The sequence below is a fragment of the Haliotis rubra genome, unplaced genomic scaffold (genome assembly GCF_003918875.1).
Source record: "Haliotis rubra isolate DU_JTF1 unplaced genomic scaffold, ASM391887v1 Scf611, whole genome shotgun sequence".
NCBI lineage: Eukaryota > Metazoa > Mollusca > Gastropoda > Lepetellida > Haliotidae > Haliotis > Haliotis rubra.
In genome coordinates this window covers 208,501-233,119 of record NW_025767315.1, presented here as the reverse complement: position 1 = coordinate 233,119, position 24,619 = coordinate 208,501, and the positions used below count along the sequence as shown (strand labels likewise).

Genomic DNA, 24,619 nt, shown 5'->3' with positions numbered 1-24,619 from the left:
CTATGTTCAGGGGAAGGTGGTTAAAGCGTTCGCTCGTCACGCCGATGTCCCGGGTTCGATTCCCCACATGGGTAGAATGTGTGAAGCCCATTTCTGGTGTCCCCAGCCATGATATCGGTGTCTCACTCACAAGGAAACAAAACAAAATGTTAAGACCTTTTAAACTCCACGGAGCTAATAACAAAGGACTGTTCTACTACTTGTTTCATATTAATTGAAACCGTGAGTCAATGTTCAACACTGATGAAATTTCCTGCGTGACGACAAACACATCAAAAAACGGGAAGGAGGAAGTATTTCAATCAGATAATTTGTGGGCTGTATGTTGGAGGGTTTGGGACCGCAAACCAGTGAAAGCCTTTTTCATCTTTACTTGGGACAGATCATGCGCTTGAGGTCACTGGCAGTTAATCTGATCAGCTCTGCGAATTGGTAAAGTAAGTACTAGTATGTTTAGGTCGTATATGATTCCGTTAATTATTGATTTATTATAAATACTTAAATTGTCGTTTTGTTTGAATAATTGTGAAGGTAAACTTTCACTACAGGGACATTAATTAATTGAGTGTCGGTCAAAAAGTAGTCGGCCTGACCTAGAAAATGAGACAAATGCAACTGTTTTTATGTTATATTTTTCTGCATACTTTCTGGTAATCTTAAGCAAATTGGTTTATGCCATGTTCCAGCCTCCCGATTCGGACTGTCTCACCCAGAAACAGTTATCTATATGTAACAGTGAATATGTCAAATTAGCTGATATTTTATATGACATATTTATGCAACTATTTTAAATCTATAAAGGTTATTTTTCTTTTGATTTTCATTGAATTATTTGATATTTTATGACATATTTATACAGCTATTTTAAATCTATTAAGGGTATTTTTCTTATGATTTTGACACGTTTTGTCTGTACTTAATACAAGCAGTATTGTGAAAACAAACACTGAGAATGCGCTATATTCATTTAAGGGAATATGTCAAATAAAATTGTCGTTGATTTTGAGGATTTTGTAAAATCCTAAGAATTTTGTGAAACCAACGAGGGATCTAGTACTGTCCTGCGTTGACAGGATTTTATGTGTTACATGTATGTATTATGAATTTTTAACTAGGTTTAGTCACGATATTGATGGCTGAAATATTACCGATGTAACTTTAACTCACTCACTCACTCACTCACTCACTCACTCATACAAGGAGTAAGGATATACCCCGAAACATTGTGTTCCTCATAATAAAGAAGTTAACATGCATTAAACTCTCTTCTTTATGTGTATAACTTCTAAATGCCATTCATAGACCTAACATCTGAAATGAAAAAAACATTAAAAGAACAGCCCTTTGAAGTTTAGAAGGTCTTAACATTAGTTTTGTTTGTTTGCTTGTGAGTGAGTGTGTGTAGTTTTACACCACTTTCAGCACTATTCCAGCAATATCACAGCTGGGGACACCATTTTACCCATGTGGGAGGAATCAAAAACGGGTTTCAGCGTGACGAGGGGCGCTTTAACCATCAGGCTACCCCACCGCCCCTTGTCTGCTTGAGTTGATTGTGGCTATAGATATGAATAGCCCTATCATTCGTAACTCTTTACTTACAGGCTACTTACTGAACAGAGCCCCTGCACCAGTGATGGGCGCCATTACCCTTGTGCTTCTTGTGACTGGTATGTTGTCTGTACCAGTGATGGGCGCCATTACCTTTGTGCTTCTTGTGACTGGTATGTTGTCTGTACCAGTGATGGGCGCCATTACCCTTTGTAAGCTTCTTGTGACTGGTACGTTGTCTGTACCAGTGATGGGCGCCATTACCCTTGTGCTTCTTGTGACTGGTATGTTGTCTGTACCAGTGATGGGCGCCATTACCCTTGTGCTTCTTGTGACTGGTATGTTGTCTGTACCAGTGATGGGCGCCATTACCCTTGTGCTTCTTGTGACTGGTATGTTGTCTGAACCAGTGATGGGCGCCATTACCCTTATTAGCTTCTTGTGACTGGTATGTTGTCTGTACCAGTGATGGGCGCCATTACCCTTGTGCTTCTTGTGACTGGTATGTTGTCTGTACCAGTGATGGGCGCCATTACCCTTGTGCTTCTTGTGACTGGTACGTTGTCTGTACCAGTGATGGGCGCCATTACCCTTGTGCTTCTTGTGACTGGTATGTTGTCTGTACCAGTGTGTGTTTCATCATGCAGCTCATAAAGATTATGTAACCTTACGGGCGAAAGAAACGTCACCAAAATGACTTTTTTTTATCTTTTATCGTACACGTAGTGATTATTCATATCTGTAGTTCACACTTTCATCATCCAGAATGGTGTAAATCCATTAATCTTTCACATATGATTGTTAAATTTCCAAAATCTGAGTTTTTTTGTGTGTGACCTGTTAAAAAAGCAAGGTGACGTTTCTTTCGCCCGCGAGTTTATTTGACAAAGGACATTAACGTTTCCTTAACGTATTATACTTTCACTGACACACTGACGTACTGATGAGGGAAGGATATTGTGTCCTGAAACTGTCTGCTTGAGAAGCCGCAGTGGGTGAGCCGGTTGTGCGGCAGACTTTGTGTGCTGGCGATCAGGTACCTGGCTTTGAGCGTATGGGTTCGAACCCGGGATAGGACTCAAACAAACGAAAATACTAGAATCTATACTTTATTGAGAAAGCGTAATCCCAAACATAGCATATGTTACATTTCACCACTTTCTAAATACCATTGTGTATTCATGGCTGCTTGACACTCCAACAAATCTGTTCCTTTCAAAAGCACTTTTGATATTTGACATTAGTCATGACAAATTAACTAATCGTTAATATTCTAATATAACTAAATGCATATACTCCCAAGGAGGCTAATGTTTCCTTTAACCGACATATGTCTATTTACTTTCACTGACACCAGCAGTTGCGGTGGAGGGAAGGTTATTGTGTCCAGAAATCGGTCTGCTTGGGGCTCCCACAAACCTGACCTGCATAGATGCAAGTAGAAGCCACTCCTTCATTACACCCAATGGACACACAGCAGAATCATGTAACACAACAGCGGGGTATTGCATAAACACTGGCAACTTCACAGCGTCTGTCATCAATACCACCTCCAGTGTTCTCACCATAACTGCCTTGTTGAAGTCACACGCTGGTACCTGGAAATGTAGCAGTGATTGCGATATGCCCGATCCTCCTAGCTGCCAGATGACTGTGGCAAGTAAGTAGACATCATGTACACGTGTTTGTTGTTGTTCAAGCTGCCCGATGACTGTGGCAAGTAAGTAGACATCATGTACAGGTGTTTGTTGTTGTCCTGGCTGCCAGATGACTGTGACAAGTAAGCAGACATCATGTACAGGTGTTTGTTGTTGTCCTGGCTGTCAGATGACTGTGGTAAGTAAGTAGACATCATGATCACGTGTTTGTTGTTTTCCTGGCTGCCAGATGACTGGCAAGTGAGTGAGTGAGTTTAGTTTTACGCCGCACTATTCCAGCTATATGGCGGCGGTCTGTAAATAATCGAGTCTGGAGCAGACAATCCAGTGATCAACAGCATGAGCATCGATCTGAGCAATTGGGAACCGATGACATGTGTCAACCAAGTCAGCGAGCCTGACCACCCGATCCCTTTAGTCGCCTTTTACGACAAGCATGGGTTACTGAAGATCAATATTCTAACCCGGATCTTCCCGGGTCCTGTGGCAAGTAAGTAGACGTGTGTTTATTGATCTTCTACTAAGCATTGACACAATGTAGATACCTTCATCAGCTGTATTCAGTATTAGGCTTGTACAAATATGTGATGTTGTCATGTCAAGCTCTGAACACACATAGACACCATCTGAACAACAGGGAAGCTGCATGTAGTCTGAATAACAGGTACCTTTGTGTAAGAAATACAATCATAACTGCTGCTTCATTAAAGTATTGACAGTTATTTCTTTGCTTTGAAACAGCTGAATGCTATTTGTGTGATGAAACCCTAAAACAATGATTAAAAACACAGGTCGTGGTCACCACTGAGATTACAATCTAATAGTAATATCACTGTAACTATCTATGCTATGTTAAAGGCACGTCCGATTGTACATGCTGAATCCGACTATATCAGGAACATGTTCTTGTTCTGCTTTGTTCACCGCAAACTGATAATCGTCCGGAATGGATGGGTTGATGACATGCTGTGATGGGATATGGGTGTGTTGATGTCAACGAGGTGGGTTGGGATATGGATGGGTTGATGTTGACGAGGTGTGATGGGATATGGATGGGTTGATCTATGCATGGTTTGATGGGATATGGATGGTTTCGTGTTGACGTGGTGTGATGGGATATGGGTGTGTTGATGTGAACGTGGTGTGTTGAGATATGGATGTGTTGATGCAGACATGGTGTGTTGATGTCAACAAGGTGTGAGGGGATATGGATATGTTGATGTCAACGTGGTGTTAAGGGATATGGATATGTTGATGTCAACGTGGTGTTAAGGGATATGGATATGTTGATGTCAACGTGGTGTGATGGGATATGGATGCGATGCTGTTGACATGAGGTGATAGGATATGGATATGTTAATGTCAACGTGGTGTGATGGGATATGGATGTTTTCATGTCGACGTGAGGTGATGGGATATGGGTGTGTTGATGGTGGCGAGGCGTGATGGATATGGATGTGTTGATGTCAACGTGGTGTGATGGGATATGCATGGGTTCGTGCTGACGTGGTGTGGTGGAATATGAATGGGTTCGTGTTGACGTGGTAACGCGGGAAATTGATGTGTTGATGTCAACGTGGTGTGGTGGGATATGGAAGGGTTGATGGTGACGTGGTGTGATGGGGTATGGATGTGTTAATGGTGACGTGGTGTGATAGGATATGGATCTGTTGATGTACACATGGTGTTTTGATGTCAACGAGGTGTGAGAGGATATGGATGGGTTGATGTCAACGTGGTGTGATAGGATATGGATGGGTTCGTGTTGACGTGGCGTGATGGGATATGGATGGGTTGTGTTGTCGTGGTGTGGTGGGATATGGATGGGTTGATGGTGACATGGTGTGATGGGATATGGATGGGTTCGTGTTGACGTGGTGTGATGGGATATGGATGGGTTCGTGTTGACGTTGTGTGATGGGATATGGAAGGGTTCGTGTTGACGTTGCGTGATGGGATATGGATGGGTTCGTGTTGACGTGGTGTGGTGGGATATGGATGGGTTGCTGTCAACGTAGTGTGATGGGATATGGATGGGTTCATGTTGACGTGGTGTGATGGGATTCGGATGGGTTCGTGTTGACGTGGTGTGATAGGATATGGATGAGTTCGTGTTGACGTGGCGTGATGGGATATGGATGGGTTGTGTTGTCGTGGTGTGGTGGGATATGGATGGGTTGATGTCAACGTGGTGTGATGGGATATGGATGGCTTCGTGTTGACGTGGTGTGATGGGATATGGATGGGTTCGTGTTGACGTGGGGTGATGGGATATGGATGGGTTCATGTTGACGTTGCGTGATGGGATATGGATGGGTTCGTGTTGACGTGGTGTGATGGGATATGGATGGGTTGATGTCAACGTAGTGTGATGGGATATGGATGGGTTCGTGTTGACGTGGTGTGATGGGATATGGATGTGTGGTTGTCAACGTGGTGTGATGGGATATGGATGTGTTGATGGTGACGTGGTGTGATGGGGTATGGATGTGTTGATGGTGACGTGGTGTGATAGGATATGGATTCGTTGATGTACACATGGTGTGATGAGATATGGATGTGTTGATGACGATTTTGGATGGGATATGGATGTGTTGATGTACACATGGTGTGATGGAATATGGATGTGTTGATGGTGACGTCGTGTGATAGGATATGGATTTGTTGATGGTGACGTGGTGTGATGGGATATGGATGTGTTGGTGTTGATATGGTGTGATGAGATATGGATGAATAATAGAACCAAGGGCTACACAGACACGTACATGCAGGTCACTTTACACGTACAGTACCTATTTCACCGCTTCTTAACTTGACCATGTAGGCTAATGAATCAGCCATGTGTACCTCCACTGCAATCTTTATGGCTGGCGAGAAACATTTGCTAACTGACTTGATTTGTTACAGAATTCCCAGCATGCACTATAACAAGAAGGCAGAATGATGACAGTGACTTCACCGGGGACGAGGAAGTGGCGTTGAAGGTGAACGTAACTGGAGACTACTGTTCTGAGTCGGCCCAGTTTCAGTTGCAAACAGGAAACATTCAAACGGGTTGGAACAGCTCACAATGGACGGTGAACACAGATGTCATATTCAATCTGACTGAGTCCCACCTCGGGGAAGTGAAACTGGTCTTCATCTGTGGAGGATACAGACAAGCGTTACCATGTGAAGAGATTCAACAACTGAGTGAGTGTAATACAATTTGAATGTTGAACACAGGTTCAATTCATGGATGCTGATATTGGATAAGATGGTAGAATGATGACACATGGCATCACGTGGCTTGGCATGAAGCGATGTAAGGTAATGATGGTGACGGAAGCTGAAAGGACGTGACATGACGTTACTTGTCATCAGTCTGTCGGTGAAAGTAGTTAGTGACTGAATATGGTTTTACGCCGCTTTTAGCAATATTCCAGCAATATCACGGAGGGGAACACCATAAATGGGTTTCACACATTGTACCCATGTGGAAATCCAAAGAGGGTCTTCGGCGTGATGAGCGAACGTTTTAACCACAGGGCTACCCCACCGCCCCTCGCCGAAAGTAATACCTTGCAGTAATATGACGTGACGTGATGTGACGTTGCAAGATTTTCTTATATAAGTGTCAGTGCATGAATTCATGGATTCATGACGACGTTGTGTTAATGGATTGTTACATGAAATGAACCGACGTGATATGGCAGTGAAATGTAATTTGACCTGACATGGTGTGATGCGATATGATGTGGCGGCATATTTTGACGTGATGTGAGACAAGATAATATATTCAATGACAAGAAAAACGTGTACACTCTTTGCTTACGGAATCAGTTAGTTTGAGTTCACTGAGCCAAAGTTACTGACTAAGACGTCAATACATGGCGTTCCGTGTCGTCATTGAAAGGTACGTCATTATCATTGGACAGTTGGTGTGAAACTATAGAGATAGTGAGTAGTTTCGGTAGAGACCTGTAATTGTAACAGTCTCTTGATACAGCAGTTAATGTGCGACCCCAGTTCATGTCAATAGAAAATGCATGACAGTCCTTCCTACTTTGCCATTAGATACCAATGATATGAAACAGTTCAACTCTCCTGGTATGCTGTTTCATGTATTGCCAACATTATTTATATTCCCCCTGATTGTAGTCAAAATGGCCAAAGGACAAAAGGGCCAAAATTGAAAAATTTAAATGGGCCAAAGAAAAGTCAAAAGGGTCAAAGAAAAGTCAAAAGGGCCATAGACTTAAGTGAAAAGGGCTGTAGATCAAATTCCAAAAAGAACATACTGTTTTATCATATTTGTATCAATATGTATACTAGGCACATAAAGAAACTGTGCATACAAACATTTAAAATCTAAATTTATCAAACCTGTTTAGACACATAAGGATTCAAACTCAGAGATTAGTGACATGTATCCAACGTGCATTCACGTGCCACGTTCCGTGACGTCAGTGGGTTCGTCCTTGAGACGTGCAATACGTTGTTGCACGTGCATTCCGGGAAAGAGAAACAGAGCAAATTAATGCCACACAATACCGTCACTTTGGAAAGCTCAACCCCTGCTCTTGTGATCGTTCAAAAAAATTAAACGGCTATTGAAACGCATAGCATGTCAAGGCTCACGTCTGCACAACGTCATGAGGCCATTGTGATGGTCCGTGGGGGAATGTCTCAACGACAAGTGGCTGCACATTTCCACTGCCACCGGAACACCATTTCTGCACTGGTGAGACGCTACCAGAACACAAATGACGTCATCGATCGGCCACGTTCCTGACGTCCACGTGTAACAACGCCAAGACAGGACATATGGATAAGGGTGACCCATCTTCGCCACAGGTTTAAGACTGCAGTGATGACTGCCCGAACCATCCCACGACTTCGCCGTATCCACCCCAACAGAGTTCGACAACGTTTACGTCATCACGGGATCAGACCACGACGTCCCGCCATACGGCCTATCCTGACACAACGTCATCGACAAGCTCGCCGAATGTAGTGCCGAAATCATGTCCGCAGACCCTTGTTTTGGTGGAGAAATGTTGTTTTTACAGATGAGTCCAGGTTTAACATTTCCCATAGTGATTGACGTCAACGTGCCTATAGACGCGTGGGAGAACGTTATGCACAGGCCTGTGTCTTGGAGAGGAATCGCTTTGGTGGTGGTTCAGTGATGATTTGGGGTGGATTAACAGCACCCCAAAGAACTCCTTTGGTGATTGTTCAGGGCAACTTAATTGGTTTGGGCTACAGGGATCAGATTCTTCGACCTGTGGCAATTCCTTTTCTGCAACGTCATGGCCCTTGGTTAACATTCCAACAGGACAATGTCCGCCCTCATATGGCAAGGGTTGCTATGGATTTCTTGCAACACCACAACGTTGACTTACTCCCAGATAGAGCATGTTTGAGACGAGATGGATCGACGTCTACGCCGTCTTCCTCATCCGCCAAATAACGTCCTTGACCTTGCAACAGGACTTGAGAAAATCTGGCGTGACATCCCACAAGCCTTCCTTGCACGTTTGATAGGCTCTATGCATCGTCGATGCACTGCTGTTCTCACTGAGGATGGTGGACATACCCGTTATTGAGCTTGTGACATGGTCGTTTTACCCCTGTCCCGCTTGTGGACAATTGAATTGAAATTCTCCCGACTTGTTATGGTCTCATGATCCCTCCATTAAAGTTTATATGTACCTTTGACATTGTTATCGTATTTATCAACTGGGATAATATTTTGACAATGCACAGTTTCTTTATGTGGCTAGAATAGTAACACCAGTAATGATATATAGTGCGATCATCATACATTCGACTGTTCATATGTGATCAAATATTCATAAGTGGTTCAACTCTTCATAATTCACACATTTTGAAAGTTCACTACAGACATCATCACTCCACACATACTCATCCACATCAATCATTCCACTCACGCGGTGGGGCCATAGATCCGTGAACACAGGTTCAGGGGTGCAGCAGGGCTCAGTTCTTTGGCCCTTTTCATCTTTTCAATTTTGTCCTTTTTGTCCTTTGGCCCTTTTGACCTGTTCTCATATTTCCTTAGTCACGTTCAACCCCTGCTGTTACCTGCTTACATTTCAGGGCTGGTGAAAACCTTTGATGACGACAGTACAAGTGGTAAAGGTATGTCACTGTCCATCGACTGCAGAAATAGTTGACCTTAAACTGCCTGTTAAAATGTATAATCCATGTTTGATGGTGACTGAACATGAAACATACAAGATAACAGGGGTGGAAATAACTTTAAAATTGCTAGTGTACTCCGGTACAGTGGCACATGTAAAATCACTTGCCCTGATAATTTGTCCACTATACTGGCCGATTTTCTTGTTGATTTTTTTTAAGATAAACAACATAATTAACATTGGAAAGTCAACTGGACACTGGTACAGTCTAACAAACCAATTTGCTTGCCCGACAGAAAAAACAAAAAAACCCCACTGGAATGGGGCTTCGTCCAATGGGTTATTTCCACCCCTGGATAATCAGGCTCGATAGTGGATCTATCACAAGAGGAAAGTAATGCAGTGTCGTAATATGACTTGACGTGATGTGACGTGCGCTAGGGTGTAAATACATATATTCCTTATATACATTTCACTGTATGAACCGTTTGAGTGAGTGAGTGAGTGAGTGAGTGAGGTTAGTTGTATGCTGCACTCAGCAATATTCCAGCTAACTGGCGGCGGTCTGTAAATAATCGAGTCTGGACCAGACAATCAAGTTATCAACAGCATGAACATCGATCTGCGCAATTGGTAACGTATGACGCGTGTCATCCAAGTCAGCGAACCTGACCATCCAACCCTGTTAGTCGCCTCTTACAACAAGCATGGGCTACTGAAGATGAATATTCTAACCCGGAACTTCACGTTTATGAACCGTTTGAAGTGGGACTCGATTATACGTTAAAACATCCTCCTTAAGTTTACAATGTAAAATAACGATGGGGTTATTTGCGTGGATCACTGACGGCAGGTGGTCGCAAATAGGTGAACAGTAATACGCTATTGGAAGCTCAGGATCTCCCACACCTGGAATATATTGTAACCAATTCTGTAGACGTTTCTGACAGATGTTTTTTTTTTGCAGAGGAACATTGCCGCTCCACAGTTGTCATTGCCGGAACTGTAGGTGTCGTCGTGATCCTCATCAACGTCCTCGCTGTCATCGTATGTCTGCGGAGACATCACTGTCAGAACAAACAGCCACCTGCTGGTTACCTTGGCGCCGTATACGTCCCGGGCAGCGCAGCCTCTGACTACGGATATGCCACCGTCGATGATGTGGGCTATGCAAGTGGTCAATACCTACCCCCAACTGTTGGCTAAGTCATAGATACATCATTCTATACTGAACCCACGCTCCTTTCCGTACCAGCATCGGACTGTTGTACTACAGACAGATACTACAACCTGCACATACTGGAAGGAGACACACTTTGTGCTTACTGAGGGGTGGGTGAGTGAGTGAGTTAAACTTTATCATAACATCGGCAATATTTCAGCCATATCGTGTCGAGAAGAATTAATTGTATAAACAGTAGTTAATGGCAGATTGTAAAAACCTGTCAACGAAGGACAGTAAAATAACTAGATTATCACAGATTCAAATTTAAAACTAGTAATTAGATGTAAAACAGTTTAACTATAGATGACAATACAATATGAAAACAACTGAAGGTAGATCACTATACTAGGGACCATCGGGACTTACAGTACATTTGCTTCCTGCATTGGCCCTAGCTGGATTTACATCATCCCGTCAGCTGTTAGCAAATGAGACAAATCTAGCCAAATAGTACAATTACATATATTCTACGATTAAAAAGGTGGGGTTTTCATTTACTGGGAATGTCTTGGGACTTACGTACCCTCTCAGGAGGAAAATAACTTTACAGTACTTTAACCCGCCTCGAGCATACAGCCACTAACAATCTGAGTTATTAATTCAAACTTCAATGATAAAATACTTACCTATTTACAAATCATTAAACAAATTTAATTCTTCTTAAAATGCAATAATTAAACGAGAACTGATATTATTAAAAAGATCCTTCATAGTTCGTGATTTGAAATAGTTATCCCTTGTGATGGAATATTCAACACAGTCAAGCAAGACAAACTTGACCGTGATTCTTTCATCACAAAAGATTCAAAACGGAGGATCCTCACCTATCAATAGGTATTCATGAGTATATCTTGTTTGGCTAATACGACATCGTCGCATGATGACTTCTTCAAATCTGGACTGACAACACAAGCAGGTATAACCAATATAGGGTTTTATTTCATGTAATTTATTTACACCTACTTGGGCGTCCCACTTCTTCTGCATCAGATCACGGATATAAGTTCTAGTGGCAGCTTTGTAATCAGAGTATGGGATGAGAAGTGGTGTCACAGATTTGTTGAGTGCTGCCTTAGCAGCAAGATCGGCCATTGTGTTACCAGATATGACAACATGGCTGGGTAATCAACAGATGTCCTATTGGCCAGTAGGAAGATCATTAAATAATTCAATAATTCAATTAATAATGGATGTTTGTCAGAATATATATTTATATATATTTAAGCGCTGTTAATATGGCTTGTTCTGCGCCACCATCCTTGGACACATCTGTAAAAAGGATTTGTATGTATTAAATGTACTTTTCAATTGTTTATATTCTTGTTTATATTGTTATTAGTTAGTTTCAGATTTTTTAAACTTTGTCAGTGTTAGGTCAAATTGTGGCCTCACTACGGAAGCGTAGTAGGGCCACGGTGAAATATTTTTGTGGGGTCACTATCTCCTAAGTGGGTATCTCCTACGTAGGACTTAGTATCTCCTACGTAGGACTTAGTATCTCCTTCGTAAGACTTAGTATCACCAACGTAGGACTTACTATCTCCTACGTCGGGCATACTATCTCCTCCGTAGGACTTAGTATGACCATCGTAGGACTTACTATCTCCTACGTAGGGCATACCATCTCTTGCGTAGGAGTTAGTATCTCCTAAGTGGGTATCTCCTACGTAGGACATAGTATCTCCTCCGTAGGACTTAGTATCACCAACGTAGGACTTACTATCTCCTACGTAGGGCATACTATCTCCTACGTAGGAGTTAGTATCTCCTAAGTGGGTATCTCCTACGTGGGACTTAGTATCTCCTACGTAGGACTTACTATCTCCTACGTAGTACTTAATATATCCTTTTTAAGGTTCGGATTATGAAGTATGGTTATTTAGTTAATAAATGTTTGGCTATGCAGGAAGTTAGATAGTCGAAATGTGAGTCAGTGAATATTCATGACACTAACGCAGTGCTACTATACAGTGTTATTGTGTGTGCATTACGTTAGGGTGACGTGGACCCTGTTCTAATTGCAGTTATGGAGGTTTGGGTATGGTTATGTTTAATGTTATGTTGGGTTGAGGTTCTCATATGAAACTCGGGTTATAACACGACCTCCGCAAGTTGTTGCTTGTCTTTATGGGGCTAGGTTGGATCGGTTGCAACGCTCGTTTGTAGCATTTTTCGTAATTATTTACAGGTTGAATTGACTGGGGTGTACAAGTGTTGAGTGCGGCGTAAAACAATACGAAATTAAAAAAGGCAAAGAGTTGTCATTATAGTTATTTGTATAAATATAAGGGGATACGTACACATAGATTGCCTAATAGTAGAGCAAACTGAACACAAGGCATTAACGTATAACAGTCGGTCCAACACAGTAATGTGCAACAATTAGTTGAACACATGACCCTAATAGTGAAGGAAACTGTAGACTCTAACAGTAAATGAAACACATAACTGTAGACTCTAATAGTGAATGAAACGAATGACTGTAGACTCTCACAGTGACTGAAACAGTGAAACAGGAGATTGTGTGCGTGTCGCGGGGATTTAAGTCGACCGTTTCAGATTAATCTATATAAGCGTATATCGATTATCTCCTATAGGAAATATTAAGCACTACGTAGGAGATACTATGTCCTACGTAGGAGATACTAAGTCCTACGTAGGAGATATTAAGTCCCACGTAGGAGATACTAAATGACTAAGTAGGAGATATTAAGTTCTACGTAAGAGATACTAAGTCCTACGTAGGATATACTTAGTCCTACGTAGGAGATATTAAGTCCTATGTAGGAGATACTAAGTCCTACGTAGGAGATATTAAGTCCTACGTAGGAGATACCCACTTAGGAGATACTAACTCCTACGTAGGAGATACGAAGTCCTACGTAGGAGACACTAAGTCCTACGTAGGAGATACCCACTTAGGAGATACTAAGTCCTACACAGGAGATACTAAGTCCTACACAGGAGATACTAAGTCCTACGAAGTATACATTAAGTACTACGTAGGAGATAGTAAGACCCCAAAAAAAATATCACCTTGGCCCTACTACGCTTCCGTACCTCACCAAATGCCAAGGAGGAGAAAAAGGAAAAAAGGAAGGAACTATATTTTCTAGCCCAATGCCAGCAGCAAAAATGAAATGTTTGACTCTTAGTCCCAGAGGCAGAACAAGAGAAGACTCTTTGCTGCATAGATCCTCATATAGACAGCTGAAAACACAGCTGAACGCAGGGTTAGACTCGTTATACTTTTGTTACATACTGTAAGGATAGTTTTATACGGCGTTGGTTAAGAGAGAGCTCATCGGCCTCGACGCAAAGACTGTCAACAGGAGAATTCTAAAAGAGAAAGTCTTAGACCCTGGTGATGGATAGTATTAAGTAGTTTGAGGTTGCTTTTACAGCCCCCACCATATACGATGGCGTCGTAATCAAGTTTCGATCGGACTAATGATCTATACAAATGAAGGAGGGTAGTTTTGTCCCCTCCCCAGTTTGAACTTGAAACGACTTTCCATAAGTCGAGTGCCTTCAGGCATTTGGCTTTTAGATGTTTGATATGTGGCGGAAAAGTTAAATGCGAGTCAAAGGTGAGACCAATTAATTTAGCTTGGTTGCCAAATTTGATGGGTGCGCTTTTTAATGATAGTTCAGGGTCTTTATGGGATGTGTATTTCCTACAAAAATGTATACAATTGGTTTTGGATTTTGAAAATTTAAACCCGTTTTCCATACACCATCTATTAATTTTGTTGAGACAAATTTGTAATTGTCTCTCAATAGTTCGCGTATTTTTACCACAGCAAGAAATATTAAGATCATCGACCAAAAGGGATCCATCGATTGAATCACTTAAAACCTTTGAAAGACTATTTATTTTAATACTAAATAGATTGACAGACAAAATACTGCCTTGTAGGACACCCTGATCCTGATTGTAATGATCAGACATACGGTTGAACCCACGCGGACTTGAAATTGCCTGTCAGTTAAACAGTTGGATATAAATTGAGGCAAACGGCCTCTCAATCCCAAATCGTGTAAATCTCTTAAAATACCATGTTTCCATGTCGTGTCATATGCTTTGTCTAAATCGAAAAAGACCGACACAGCATGTTGTTTTTGAATAATGACATTTTATACAAAGAATTCTAAACGCACACTGGTACTTATGTTTTTACGGAAACCACATTGAATATCTGTTATAAGGTTATCAATTTTCCATGTACAACACAATTCCATTGTTTATCATGCGTACCATGGTCTTGCAAACGCAGCTAGTTAGTGAGATCGGTCGATAATTATCAGTATCAGAATTAGTATAATCACGTCCAGGTTTAGGGATAGGTACAATAATAGCATCGCGCCATGAAGAAGGAAATTGTCCAGACGTCCAAATATCATCAAAAAGAGGGTCTCTAAACACGATTCCAGCAAGTGCTTCAGGAGCTGATATTGTATGTTATCAGCCCCATTAGCAGTATCGTGAGCTTGGTCAACAGCAGTAAGAAGCTCATGAATAGAAAATATTTCTTTGTAGTCTTCCCCATTATCTGAATTGAAATGAATAGTTTTCTTTTCCTGTTGTGTTTGATATTTTTGGAATTAAGGTACATAATTCGACGAGGAAGAATGTTTGGCCAGAGTTTCTCCAAGTTTATTGGCTATATCAGATTTACTAGTTAGGAATTCGTCTCCGTCTTTAAGATGCTTAATGCTAGATTGAGAGCCTTTACCTTTTATATTTTGGATCATGTTCCATACCTTTGATATCGGCGTTCGTGAATTTATTTTTTACTCATAATTTCACCAGGATTGACGTTTACTTTTCTTGAAGGTATGTCGTGCCTTAGCATTTAAAATTTTAAATGTATTCAAATTATGGACCATAGGATGGCGACGGAAATAATGCTCAGCCTTCTTCAGTGCCTTTCATTGTTGAACCATGATTTTCGGATGTGTGGAATTGCAGAGGAGTCGGGGATACATTCATCAGCTATATTGTTGAGTTCATCAGAAAAATCCTTTATCGCATCAGGAACATCTATAATAAGTTCAGATTTAAGTCTGTTACAACACAGAGTTCGATATAAATGCCAGTTAGCTTTTTTAAAATTCCATCTTGAGAATGGGGCAATATCAGATGGGTTCACAGGCTATAATACTGTTGGGAAATGATCACTTCCACAGAGGTTATTGTGGACTGACGATTTAAATTCATTCAAAAGGTGTGAGTCTGTAATTGATAAATCAAGAGCTGAATATTTCCTGTGCCAGGATGTAAATATACGTTGGAACTGTCATTATATATACATAAATCATTTTATCTGAACAGATCTTTTCCAATAGTTTACCTTTATCATAAGTAGTTGTACACCCCAAAGTAGGTTGTGGCCACTTAAATCCCCCATAAAAATACAGGGCTTCGGGAGTTGGTCATATAGGTTTTGAAGTTCAGTCTTCTGAAGGGTTGAAGACGGTGAGATATACAAAGAGCATAATGTGAGCGCAAAATGTAGAGTGAGTCGGCAACAGCCTGGAGATTAGTATTAAGTGAAACAGGGCTATGGATAACTGTCTGTTTGATAAAGATCAAAGAACCTCCAGTAGCCTTATCACCTGGGTGACGCTCTAACCACTACACCACGGAGGCGGTATTATCACCTGGGAGTGAAAAATAATGACATGCATTGGAATGGCGTAGTTCAAAAGTATCAGTCTGTTTTTAAATGTCTCCTGCAGACAGATTGCTGATGACTAAAATCCTGGACTATGAGCTGCAATTCATTGAAATTAGTTTTTAGTCCTCTGCAATTCCACTGTATGATATTATTAAGATAACCTTTCTTTTGAGGGGATTTTGTGGGGATCTACCTCGCACCTTTTTGGTGGGCGACAAGCTGTGTGCCCTAGAACGGACGTTTTCAGACACGTCCATGTCTTCAAATGATCCATATCTGTTGAACAATTGAATTTTATTTTCTGACCCTTTTGGGACTCTGCCACTTAGCTTCTTCGAGGAATCTGGCTTTTTACTTTTGGTTTTATTGAGTTGAGACCTTGTTGACGACTGAGAAGATAGTTCATGATCAGGGGATGTCTCTGATTGAATTTGAGATGTACCAGGAAGTGATTCCGCTGTTTGAGTAGATATGGCAGGTGAGATAGGTTGAGGGGAATCCGTTTTCACCCAAGTCAAGTTTGTCTGACAGCTTGCAGATAATTTCGTTATTGTAGATGTTGCTTCTGGGTTTGATCTGGCAATGGAAGCATAGCTTTCTGTTTGTACTGAGCTCTGGACCATCTTGTTTGCATCTGCAAAACTGATGTTTTGTGTAAACTTTATTCTATTAATAGCCATTTGCTGTTTCCAGACACGACATTCTTTAAAGAAAGATGGGTGATCCCCTTCGCAGTTGGTACAACTTTTGACATTTCTGTCACAATCATCTGTTGTGTGTGTTTTTCACTACAGTGGGCACACACAACAGAAAATGTGCAAGTATTTACGCCATGGCCGAACTTTTGGCATTTGGAACACCTAAGGGGATTCGGAATATACGTGTCAACACTGATATTACAGTACCCTGCCTTAAGTGACTTTGGAGCAGTAGGTGACGAGAAGGAATGCGGGTTGAGAAACGTTTGACATATAGTACACCCTGATCTCTCATCTCGGAAACGATATCAATTTCGAACATGTCTGCCAGCAATCGATCACGGTCTCGCATGATTCCCTTGCTCGTGTTAAGTGTTTTGTGGGCCGTGACGGTAACCGGAGTGTCAACAAGTGTCAGTGTTCAAAAGGTTGGTTGACTGTTGTCTTTTGCTACACTCAATCAACAGCACACCAGAACATATTCTTTTGATATTCTTTACATCGCCGGCAATGCATTGGATACCCTTAGACAAAGCAAAAGGGTTTAACTTCAATGGTGTGTTATCTTTGGTCTCAATGACAACAAGACGTGGCCAGTAATCAATTTGTTTAGACAGTCTGAGGTCGTTCTCAGCAGGATGATTTTCAAGAGGACTTTGTTTTTTTTTATGTGTGTTTCATAAGCCATGTTTAGTTATTTAGATTTCATCATGCAAGCCCCCCACCCACCACTGAGTATCACAAGGACAATGCTAAAAACAAGTGGATTTCCTACTTGCAGCACCAAGGATACTCGGATGATATACTCCAGCAGAAAAATTAAAAGATGAATAATTTCACCAGATTGGCCCATGAGCCACCGCCTTCTGGGCATACGACTCTAGGCATAAACATATATGAAATTATGTATTTGAAATTCTGAGATAAAAAAAATTCCGTCCAGACTTAATAAATCATGTTATCATTTAAAAACAAAATATGCAACATTATACAGTTGTAGCACAGGGCTTGGCCTGACCAGCCGATTGATTGAACCGGGTCCATTCAACCACCCGCCTAGGTGAAGTAAGGGGCGAAGTGGCGTGTTGGGCAAAGGAACACTGTTCCTGGAACCAGTGCCCTCAATCACCAGACTCCCGTCCTCCACCGACACAGGGCCGCAACCCACGGCAAACGGGTTGCCCAATTCGGCCTTACAACCAGCAATGGGGTGCTGTGGACCAAATATACCCCGGGTCCACATGCGGGGTTGAAGAACTCTTAGCGTTACCCAGCACCCACCAGCAGCTGTTGGAGGGGCTGTGGTTGTCGTAGCCGTCTATCCAACTCGTCCCAGAAACGTTCTATTGGGTTCAAATCTGGCTATCCGGACGACCACAATAAAACGTCAACGTTGTTGTTGTGTTTGTATGCAGCTGTTAAATGTGCTGCATCTGAAGCGTGTCGTAGTCTTGCTGGAATTCGGCGTTGGTCATGTTGCTGACCGGAATGTGATCAATGAAGAGTTGCGCCATTAGGTTGCCCTTTCAATGGATCAGGTAGACCCAGGCCTTGTGGAAGATGGCTCACCACATCATTACATTGTCACCAACAAACCTGTCTACTTTCTGCATGAGGTGTGCCGTCATGGCAACGTGGCAAAAATCTCGCTGAAATAGCCATCTTCATCATTGGAGCCACACCCGATGCACCTGTGATAATTGCAGTCTCTGTTGACAATGACACCTTGAACTGGACGTCTTGAAGATCTTCCTCACGTTAGTGCTCATGCCCGATATTGTCCATACAGTTGACACTACCATGGTCCTTCGTTGACTAGGCGGCATACCGCGTCTTGGGTATCGTGAGTGAGTGAGTTAAAAGTTTACATAGCATCGGCAATATTACAGCCATATAGCATGAAAACAAGGTAATCATTTTAAAATATCTGCAGACAAAGGACAGTAAAACTAACTAGACTATCACAGTTAGATATATTTAAAACTAGTAACTAAATCTAAAATACTTTAAGTATAGAGGACGATACGATAAAAACAGGTTATAGATCGCCAACAACTGAAGGTAGATCACCATACCAGGGACCATGGGGACTTACAGTGCCTTTGATACCTGCATGGACCCTAGTTGGATTTAAAACCATCCCTTCAGCCGCTGGCGATTGTAGGAAAAGTTTAGCTGAATTTTAAAAGAACAAAAATACTATGATTAAAATCCGGAAAGCTCAAATTTAACTTTGAAAGTTTTGGGACTTATGTACCGTCTCAGGAGGACAATAATTTTACAATACTTCAACCTCCTTAGAGAGTACAGCCACTTACAATCGAAGTTGATAATCTAAACTACCAATTATAAAACCTTATCGCTTTACAAAACATATATCAAAATTCATTTAACAAATCTCTCTTTTTTTAAAAATCAGTGATTAAATGATAACTAACATTATCAAAAAGGTCCTTTACTGTTTTGATATTGAAATATTTATCCCTTATGATGTCTTGGGTAGCGGTGGTAACATGTGCTTGTGGCGGCCATATTAAATGTCAAGCAGTCGATGACGTTGTATGTCTGCGCTTCTCTAAGTCGAGGCATCTATTCACCTTGATTACAGTCCAAAGAAAAACAAAAGCCCTCCCTTTTTGTGTGGTTAGTGATGGTGTTTCACGTGCAGTACATGTACATTCATTGAGTGTGTGGTTTGCACGAGACTGCTCCTGGTGACAAAATACGTTTTGCATCTAACGATTCAAACAAAAGGAATTTCACTGACATTTAGATCGTATGCACCAAACCTGAACCAGACTCCTCTCTTCATATTTCATCTGTTTTGTTTTTCATTTCTGAGAAATACATTCATTAGCATTAACAATATCAATCAGCCGCCCCCTAAATATCAGAAAACAAACTGTTGAAGAACTGAAAACAGTCTTGCTGGCAGCACACATCCCTGGCGCACTCCTCTTCTCGCAGGGAACAAACCGGTGTTACAAGTAATTATTTGAAGATGTGGCCAAGTATTGCCCGGCATGGACTGAACAACAAGGAGAAATATACGGTAGTTTATACAACGGATAGTTTACAGTAGTTTATACCACAGATAGTTTACAGTAGTTTATACTATAGATTGTTTACAGTAGTTTATACCACAGATAGTTAACAGTAGTTTATACCACAGATAGTTTACAGTAGCTTATACCACAGATAGTTTACAGTAGTTTATACCACAGGTAGTTTACAGTAGTTTATACCACAGATAGTTTACAGTAGTTTATACCACAGATAGTTTACAGTAGTTTATACCACAGATAGTTTACAGAAGTTTATACCACAGATAGTTTACAGTAGTTTATACCACAGATAGTGTACAGTAGTTTATACCACAGATCGTTTACAGTAGTTTATACCACAGATAGTTTACAGTAGTTTATACCACAGATAGTTTACAGTAGTTTATACCACAGATAGTTTACAGTAGTTTATACCACAGATAGTTTACAGTAGTTTATACCACAGAGATTTTGCAGTAGTTTATACCACAGGTAGTTTACAGTAATTTATACCACAGATAGTTTACAGTAGTTTATACCACAGATAGTTTACAGTAGTTTATACCACAGATAGTTTACAGTAGTTTATACCACAGGTAGTTTACAGTAGTTTATACCACAGATAGTTTACAGTAGTTTATACCACAGATAGTTTACAGTAGTTTATACCACAGGTAGTTTACAGTAGTTTATACCACAGATAGTTTACAGTAGTTTATACCACAGATAGTTTACAGTAGTTTATACCACAGATAGTTTACAGTAGTTTATACCACAGATAGTTTACAGTAGTTTATACCACAGATAGTTAACAGCAGTAGTTTATACCACAGATAGTTTACAGTAGTTTATACCACAGATAGTTTACAGTAGTTTATACCACAGATAGTTTACAGTAGTTTATACCACAGGTAGTTTACAGTAGTTTATACCACAGATAGTTTACAGTAGTTTATACCACAGATAGTTTACAGTAGTTTATACCACAGATAGTTTACAGTAGTTTATACCACAGATAGTTTACAGTAGTTTATACCACAGATAGTTAACAGCAGTAGTTTATACCACAGATAGTTTACAGTAGTTTATACCACAGATAGTTTACAGTAGTTTATACCACAGATAGTTTACAGTAGTTTATACCACAGATAGTTTACAGTAGCTTTTACCACAGATAGTTTACAGTAGTTTATACCACAGATAGTTTACAGTAGTTTATACCACAGATAGTTAACAGCAGTAGTTTATACCACAGATAGTTTACAGTAGTTTATACCACAGATAGTTTACAGTAGTTTATACCACAGGTAGTTTACAGTAGTTTATACCACAGATAGTTTACAGTAGTTTATACCACAGATAGTTTACAGTAGTTTATACCACAGATAGTTTACAGTAGTTTATACCACAGATAGTTAACAGCAGTAGTTTATACCACAGATAGTTTACAGTAGTTTATACCACAGATAGTTTACAGTAGTTTATACCACAGATAGTTTACAGTAGTTTATACCACAGATAGTTTACAGTAGCTTTTACCACAGATAGTTTACGCTAGTTTATACCACAGATAGTTTACAGTAGTTTATACCACAGATAGTTTACAGTAGTTTATACCACAGATAGTTTACAGTAGTTTATACCACAGATAGTTTACAGTAGTTTATACCACAGATAGTTTACAGTAGTTTATACCACAGATAGTTTACAGTAGTTTATACCACAGATAGTTTACAGTAGTTTATACCACAGATAGTTTACAGTAGCTTTTACCACAGATAGTTTACAGTAGTTTATACCACAGATAGTTTACAGTAGTTTATACCACAGAAAGCCCCGATTCTCCTTATCTTATGCTTTTGTAGACCCGGGTTCGATTCCGCAAAAGGGTACAATGTGTGAAGCCCATTTCTGGAGTCCGTCGCCGTGATGCTGGAATATTGCTAAAAGCGGCGTAAAACCATACTCACTTACTCATTGTCGCTTCCATGCACAACAGTATGAGCACACATGCATTTTAGTACACACGTGTACCTGGACATTATAGTATCAGTGTCCAGCAGTATCTGTGTCAACAGACACCCCTGAAGTCTCACAGTCCTCTCCGTGAAGATACACTCCAGAATCAGCAGATCTGTTGAGTATCAGTAAACGGCCGTAACAGAACACAAGTATTATCAGTACACGAGTGTACCTGAACATTATAGTTTCAATGCACAGCAGTACTGAACGCTCGTGACTTGTCACTAAAATTACATTTGCTTATGTCCAGGGTTGGGTATTGCCAAATGTTTTGTATTGCGATATACTGTGATATGTGTTGGCGGATTGCAATATGTATTGCAATATATCGTGAAAGTGTAACACATGGGCTAAGATCATGAAATGTCCTTTACTTTCTTTTGAAACAATGCCACTGGCCACTGTCAGGACTCAGATGTGATTGTACAAGAGATCAAAATTGAAGACTTCGCACTAAAGTTTGGAACTCGAGAAAAAGCGTCTTCAGCAGCGTCTTCAGCAGCGTCTGGCACATGGGTTGGTTTATCCCTACAGTGAATGCTGGTTCCAATCTATTTTTAATTATTTGTATGGTTTAAAAGCCACGCAAATGCAATTATATGACCAATAAACATCTCAAAATATTTAAGATATAATAATATAAAGGAGATATAAATGTTATTAGTATATTTGACTATTTTACGAGAATTACCGATCAAGGTCACGGAGATTGCCGATCTTATCGGGTGAACCGGTTCGCGAAACATGTACCGCAATATATCGTGTTGTGAAGTTCGAATTGCAATATACCGGTTAACCGGTATTATCGTCCACCGCTACTTATGTCATTATCTTCTTGTTCCTGTTCAAAGTTGTCTTTTATTGTGAACACCTTCTTCCTACAAACCACATTAGACACAATCAGTGTGAAATGCATACCTCTTTCCCTGACAAGAATCTACAGCATTTCAATGATCCACAAGCTTGATATGTGCTATCGTGAACTCATCTGTCTTGACGCACTCTCATGTGATATTAACAAAATACTGATAGTCATCACATAAAAAATGTATATCAAAATTAGCAACCATTATAGACATATCTACTTAGGCGTCAATCTACAACGAAGTAGCTAAGTGACCGCAAAGTGGTTTTCAGAGCGAGTTTTAAACTGGCAATGTCAAACTCTGCAGGACAATACAAGATAGGCATCAAAGCAGTGGAGCCTCTGTAGAAGAAAGACAAAATATCTGTTTATGTTTACAAAGTGGCTTCCCTCTTTAGGCAATCGGGGCGGTAGGGTAGCCTAGTGGTTAAAGCGTTTGCTCGTCACGCCGAAAACCCGGGCTCGATTCCCCACATGGGTACATTGTGTGAATCCCATTTCTGGTGTCCCCCGCCGTGATATTGCTTGAATATTGCTAAAAGCGGCGTAAAACCATACTCACTTACTCACCCTTCAGGCAATCAGTAACTTTAATCTAACCTTATGCACTTGATACATGAGTAACCATAAAAATGGTTTTCATTGGCCCAATCAACTATTTTGCAAATCATGGAACGAGTCATTGACAAGTACACACACCAAATCATGGAACGAGTCATTGACAAGTACACAAAACCTGTCAATAGCAGGTATGGGTTCCACAAGATGAAAGGGCATACTGAAACCTAGGGTCCATGCTTCCAATAAGCTTAGATATTTAAACCAAATTTGACCCCACATGATAGTTGTCTGTTGAATCCATGATTTGATCCTTAGCAAAGTGTGAACAGTATATACTGACACTCACTGAGAGCATTTTCAAGCTCGGAGCTTTAAACATTCATGGCCTCGTGTTGAAAGAAATGTTTTGAAAAGACAATCGGGAGCATATGTTTTTGAATGTTAAAGAAAATAAAAACGAGACAAAGAAGAGAAGACGGTGGCAGCTGGGTCGTGTTATGGAACAGGATCATATCTGAGTCAGGTTCATGGACAGTGGCTACTGGGTCGCATTCAGGAACAGGATCATATCTGAGTCAGGTTCATGGACGATGGCTACTGGGTCGTGTTATGGAACAGAATCGTTGTTGGGTAACTTCGAGTGGCTTACCATCATTCATATTAGCATTTAGGGAATTAGCATTGTAGGAAGGATTGAGCGGAAATACAAATAATGTGGTTGAGGAGTTTATGGTTTGATCAACGTCGTAGTTTATCCCTCCATCAGTAGCTTTAAACCAGTGAAGGTCTGGGTTAAAATTGATCTTCAGTAACCCGTGCTTGTCGTACGAGCCGATGAACGGGATCGGGTGGTCAGGCTCGCTGACTTGGTTGACACATGTCATCGGTTCCCCACTGCGCAGATCGATGATCATGCTGTTGATCACTGGGTTGTCTGGTCCAGATCCGATTATTTACAGACAGATATTGGTGCTAAGGTTTTTGTGAATGAAGATGTTTACCATTTTCTCAGAAACATGACGTCATCACTGATTTTTTTATATTTTCATAAAAGTTTCACAACTAGTTTTGCTTTTACGTCAAACGGGATTTATATCTGAGGAAATTCAAGACTGAGTGTTTATTTGCATTAAATATGCTATTTACAAATGTTAAATATTCTTAT

The 24,619-nt window shown here is 40.7% G+C and overlaps 1 protein-coding gene and 1 long non-coding RNA gene across 2 annotated transcripts; both read left to right on the top strand.

The window, feature by feature from the left end:
• The first annotated feature begins 323 nt into the window (after positions 1–323).
• LOC124255903 lies at positions 324–2,982 on the top strand. The gene is made up of 3 exons (XR_006892785.1): positions 324–437; positions 1,605–1,670; positions 2,912–2,982. It is a non-coding gene; the product is annotated as an uncharacterized LOC124255903 (long non-coding RNA).
• Positions 2,983–3,021: 39 nt separating this feature from the next.
• LOC124255902 lies at positions 3,022–10,760 on the top strand. The gene is made up of 4 exons (XM_046689850.1): positions 3,022–3,211; positions 6,117–6,401; positions 9,315–9,356; positions 10,326–10,760. Exons 1-4 carry the CDS (start codon positions 3,175–3,177, stop codon positions 10,562–10,564), a joined length of 603 nt encoding a protein of 200 aa, XP_046545806.1. The 5' UTR covers positions 3,022–3,174; the 3' UTR covers positions 10,565–10,760.
• The last annotated feature ends 13,859 nt before the right edge of the window (positions 10,761–24,619 follow it).